The sequence below is a fragment of the Mizuhopecten yessoensis genome, unplaced genomic scaffold, assembly GCF_002113885.1.
Source record: "Mizuhopecten yessoensis strain PY_sf001 unplaced genomic scaffold, ASM211388v2 scaffold11021, whole genome shotgun sequence".
Classification (NCBI taxonomy): domain Eukaryota; kingdom Metazoa; phylum Mollusca; class Bivalvia; order Pectinida; family Pectinidae; genus Mizuhopecten; species Mizuhopecten yessoensis.
In genome coordinates this window covers 366,731-371,790 of record NW_018408839.1, presented here as the reverse complement: position 1 = coordinate 371,790, position 5,060 = coordinate 366,731, and the positions used below count along the sequence as shown (strand labels likewise).

The 5,060-nt window shown below is 36.1% G+C and overlaps 1 protein-coding gene across 1 annotated transcript in view; it reads right to left on the bottom strand.

The window, feature by feature from the left end:
• The window catches only part of LOC110464681 (probable E3 ubiquitin-protein ligase HERC4), an 82,599-nt gene extending 77,870 nt beyond the window's left edge, over positions 1 to 4,729 (bottom strand). Inside the window, exons 1-3 of the mRNA XM_021520020.1 lie at positions 4,669 to 4,729; positions 2,800 to 3,093; positions 1,217 to 1,379 (exon numbers count right to left, since the gene is read on the bottom strand). Coding sequence (XP_021375695.1) covers positions 1,217 to 1,379; positions 2,800 to 3,046 — 410 coding nt within the window. The 5' untranslated portion in view covers positions 3,047 to 3,093; positions 4,669 to 4,729. The remainder of the gene's footprint in view (positions 1 to 1,216; positions 1,380 to 2,799; positions 3,094 to 4,668) is intronic.
• Between the last annotated feature and the right edge of the window lie 331 nt (positions 4,730 to 5,060).

The window sequence follows — 5,060 nt, the reverse complement described above, 5'->3', positions numbered from 1 at the left end:
TTTGTCAGTTCGATCTTTTCTCTTCTTTCCTCTAATCTGTTTGATCGAGTCATGTTAACAGTAAATGCACCTTGAGGTAACTTTTGATCTAAACTTAATACTGATGTGTATGAAAGCCAACCTTCAAAGTGAGTTTGTCATTTCACATATTTACTAGTACAGTACTTAATGTGAAAGAAATAGAATCGATCATTGCAATATGAGAAAGATCTGTTTAGTTCTTCTTTTAATCCATTTTGTTTTTATGATCAGTCTCAAAATATAACATACACAACGAGGGATCAAGGGGAACCTACATTTAAAATTTGAGAAAGATCCCTCCCGTACTTCCCGAGAAATAGCGATAACAAACTTTCACTATCAAAATCCAAGATGGCTGCCTGTCAGCCATTTTGTTTATCAGATTAGTCTCAAAAGTTGCACTGCACAGCTAAGGACCAAGGGGAACATTCATATAAAATTTGAGAAAGATCCCTCTGGTACTTTTTAAGAAATAGCGATAACAAACTTTCACTATCAAAATCCAAGATGGCTGCCTGTCGGCCATGTTTTTTATCTGATCAGTCTCAAAAGTTGCCCTGCACAGCTAAGGACCAAGGGGAACCTGCATATAAAATTTGAGAAAGATCCCTCCGGTACTTCTTGAGAAATACCGATAACAAGAATTGTTTAAGGACGGCGGACGAACAACGGACGCAGGGTGATTTGAATAGCCCACCATCAGATGATAGTGGGCTAAAAAGTGGTTTGTTAAAACAGGCGATCATCCACAGGTTCAAGCTTCTAAAGGTGTATAAACGGCTTTATTATACCTTCTGTTAATATCTCGTAATCTGATTGGTTGAGAAAGATGTGAACATTTTCAATGTTACTTGCTCGTTTTACAAAGATAAAGAAGACAGGGTGTTATTCCAAAAAATATCACATGCGCCAAACGTATGCGTGCACGGTTTGTCCCAGTGCCAGGGTGTTATTCCAAAAATTGTTACGTGCGCCGAATGTATGCGCCCCTGGTTCATCCCCATGAAAACTTTTCTGAAACGTTTGTCGACCTTTAAAAATGGTGAAGTGGTGAAACACCTAAACATGACACTCGGTATAAAAAAATAAAAATCGCCTCGGTCAACAATGCTTTCTAAGGGGTGAAAATATGCAATATCGCCCTCTCATGAATGTGATATTTATATAATATCAGAAGTCCTTTTTGAGTACATACTTAGGTATCCGCTGTACAGCTTCATCAACCTGGCCCCTGCCGAGCTGCCCTAAGCTGTTGTCTCCCCAGCTGAATACCTCACCAGCAGCTGTCAGTGCTAAACTATGATGACTGCCAGCAGCAACCTGGGTCACTATCATTTTGCTAAGTTGAACAATTTTTTCTGCAAAAGATGATAATTACACAGTCAACTCATTTTTAAAACACAAGTTACATTCAATCCTCAACTTGCACTTGAGATTTAATTAACTACCATTGCTGATTTCAAAATCATTTAAATTATTCAATCAAAAATTTATAAAATTTCAAAAAAGAAAATAGACCTTGTTGTGAGGCAATTAAAATATCTAATAGAAAATAAATATGCTTCAGAAGAGCAAATATTTTCTGCTTCACAAGTGACTGCTGTAGTGTTCTCAGATCTTTAAAAGATCCAGAATAGCCATAGAACACTGCTCCTGTCACAAGGGTAATCATGTGAAGACAGAAATAGAAATAAGTTGAACAATCCTTTGGAACAATACCAACTGGAATTCGATAGACCTTGACTCTGCCCCTATTTCTTAAATGTTACTACTCATCATACAGACCTCAGGTTACAGTATGTGGTCAGTGCCAAAATCACAATATCAAGTGAGAACTCGACAATCAAAATCTAATCGGTTCTAAAAACTGAATGCTACAACACTTTTGTGTAAATATAAACTGAACCTGTTGATTGATTCATAAGATGTCTTTAACACAATTTTTTTATTTGAAAAATAGTCAAATGTGACCTTTGACCTTGACCCTTTACTCTTGACCGATGAACACCAAAATCTAATCAGATGCAGAACTGGATACTACCATTCTATTTAAATATTTTTTTAATTTGTTGAGGGTTCAAGAGATATATTGGACACAAGTGTTTAACACTTTGGATGGTATGGGGGAATATAAATTTGATGATGAGTATGACAGCACATCAATATTCAGATCAAGTTTTCTTCCATCTTTAGCTAAAGCAGATTCCATTTTGATAAAATCGAATTGGGATAGGAGGAATCATTTTACCCCAAAATTATCTCAATTAAAACTTTTTGATACATTCTTGAAGCAAAATGCATCAAAATCTTGAAATGTTCAAAGAAAAACATATAAATCATAACTCAGATCAACATATATTTCTTGGATGTGATGAAATGGGAAACATGACTTAACTTCCACTTATCAGGAAAGGCAAGGTTCAATTTAGTTTCTTGTTAACTGAATTCTTTCCCCAATTCCAATGGGATATATACATCGGTAACCATTACAATATTGGATTAAGTATTGCAATATTGTAAAAGGCAGTGACAGCTATATGTACCTCGTGCAGTTTGTTTTTACACATACATGTACACTTTACAAGTATTTACACATACATGTACACTTTACAAGTATTTACACATACATGTACACTTTACAAGTATTTACACATACATGCACACTTTACAAGTATTTACACTTCAGAATAACACATGTTTTCATTGTTGCATCATCTTGGTTAGTTAAATCAAATATAATACAACTGAAAATATTCTGAGCTTGTAACATTTTCTAACCTGGTTTGGACCTGCTGTTTTCTCGCCCAAGTTGTCCATAGTCATTATTCCCACAAGATAAGATGTCGCCATCAGATGTAACAAAGAGCGAGTGCATTTCTCCGCAGCTAATCTTTGTCATACAGAAATGTTCACTGCTCAGTAAGGGGATGTATTTCGGAGTAGATATTACAAACTCATCAGAGGCTCCAACAGCAAGTTGTCCATGCTGGGAACTACCCCAACCAAGGACTTTTTGCTGCATCATAGCAACTTTCAGTCAATCCTACTTCAACATCAGTGTCAACTTCAGTCCTGTCAAATAGAAAAACATCATTTATATAATAGCTTCCCACATTCACAGCTCATCATTACTAATCATTATATTATGTCTGTATGTTGCAGGTAGCAGTCATCCTTTAGATCAAAAGAATTCCATTGAAGGAAGATGTTGATTATCATTTTTTACTGCTACCACCATGTATGCATCCCTGACACAGCCTGTCCTTGTTACACTAAAAATGTCAGGAAGGCCAAATCCAAAATGTGTTTGTTTGAACATATTTACTGGTTCATCATTGTCTTCACTAGTACTCTACATTTAAGATAACCTGTCTCCCATGTCACTGCTAACATACTCACTATCCTTAAATATGAAATCCAACAATTAATATGACATCTGATATAGATGTAGACTACAAGAAAACCTTTTTTAAGCATTGCCATAAGGTACTCCAAAGAAACATTTGAGGATGTTGCATTGGAAGTGATATTCTTTGGTGGATAACAGACTTTTCTGTATCTGTGTGATTCTGAGCTTAGTTTGAACGTTAGTGCTCAGGGTGCGTCGGCTGCAGGCTCCACTTAATGCATTCGTTGCCTATCAGGTAAAGGCAACATCACTGTATGTGATTCAAAATTGTTAACGGTGTCCGAATTTACAGTTGTTTTGTCTAGGGTGTTACACTCAATGATTGTCCTTGTAAAAAAAGGTTTAAAATGTCGCTGTTGTGTCGGTAACTAATGAATAATTTTGTATACTTTGTCCTTACTTTGCTGGTGAGTAGTTTCAAGTATTGTTCAGGGAGGGCTACTAGGTCATTAATGACTTTATATAGTAATGTCAGCCTGTGTTTTCGTAGTCTATCTGCAAGATTTTTCAGGTCCAGAGATTTCATCATTTGGGTTACACTAGACTGTTTGCTGTAATCAGTACATATTAATCTTACTGCACGCCATTGTATATTTTCTAACCAGTCAATATCTTTTTGCATGGAAGGGTCCCAAATAGTGTCACTGTATTCCAGAACTGAGCAAACAAGAGTGATGCACAGCATCTGGAATATATATAACATTATTTGTTTACATATCACAGGTATCGCAACGCTTTATAAGTAAATCATTTTTTAGTAGAATAAGGGGGTGCAATATCTAGTGGGGTGTGATACGTAAACAAATAATGTTATATATATTCCAGAACCCGAGCACCTGTGGAGTGATGTCGACTTTTTATGTGATATGGAATAGAAGGTATTGATGTCTTTTCACAACAAATCGTACAATGGGAGAAGAAAAAAAAATCGTCTGTTTCTATGCAATATTGATATGTATACAAAACAAAACTTTCCTTTCCCCGATCCCGGACTCACAATCGAGAAATGAGTTACTGTGTTCAAACGAAGAAAATTTTAGAACGTTCCTGAACAGATCAACGATACAGTAGGACTCAAGCTAATGAGGTCGAAACTGAAAGTTCCTAGACAAATGAATGACACTTTTATCAGCTTAGAGTATCAGATAACGACAACTTCACACATAAACCATGTTAAGTTACCACTGAATTATTTCTGTCTGTCTATTACGGCAGTTCTATCATTTCGACATTCTTACGATATTCTGATGTAAAGTCATCTCGTCTCCGATTATTTTGACGATCTCTGTTATGATAACGCTTAAAATGGTGTGCAAAACTTTCCGTATCGATTAAAGAGTTACGCGACCACGATTTGCAAGACTCTTGTGTGTGGACTCCCGCCCGATTTCGCATTAGTTATTTTGACAATGACCAATGTATCTTCTTCTTCCATTACAAGGATCAGAACTCCAAGGTAGGAGTGCAATTGACCCTAGGAGGGGGCATTTCAAAGTGTGTTTTTTTTGTTGTAATTTTTAGGTATTATATTAAAACTATGTATGATACATAACGAGGATGCAAAATTCAGTAGTAAAGAGACTGGTGGTAACCTTCAAGTGAAGATTTGAAAGAAGGTTATTCCTCACTA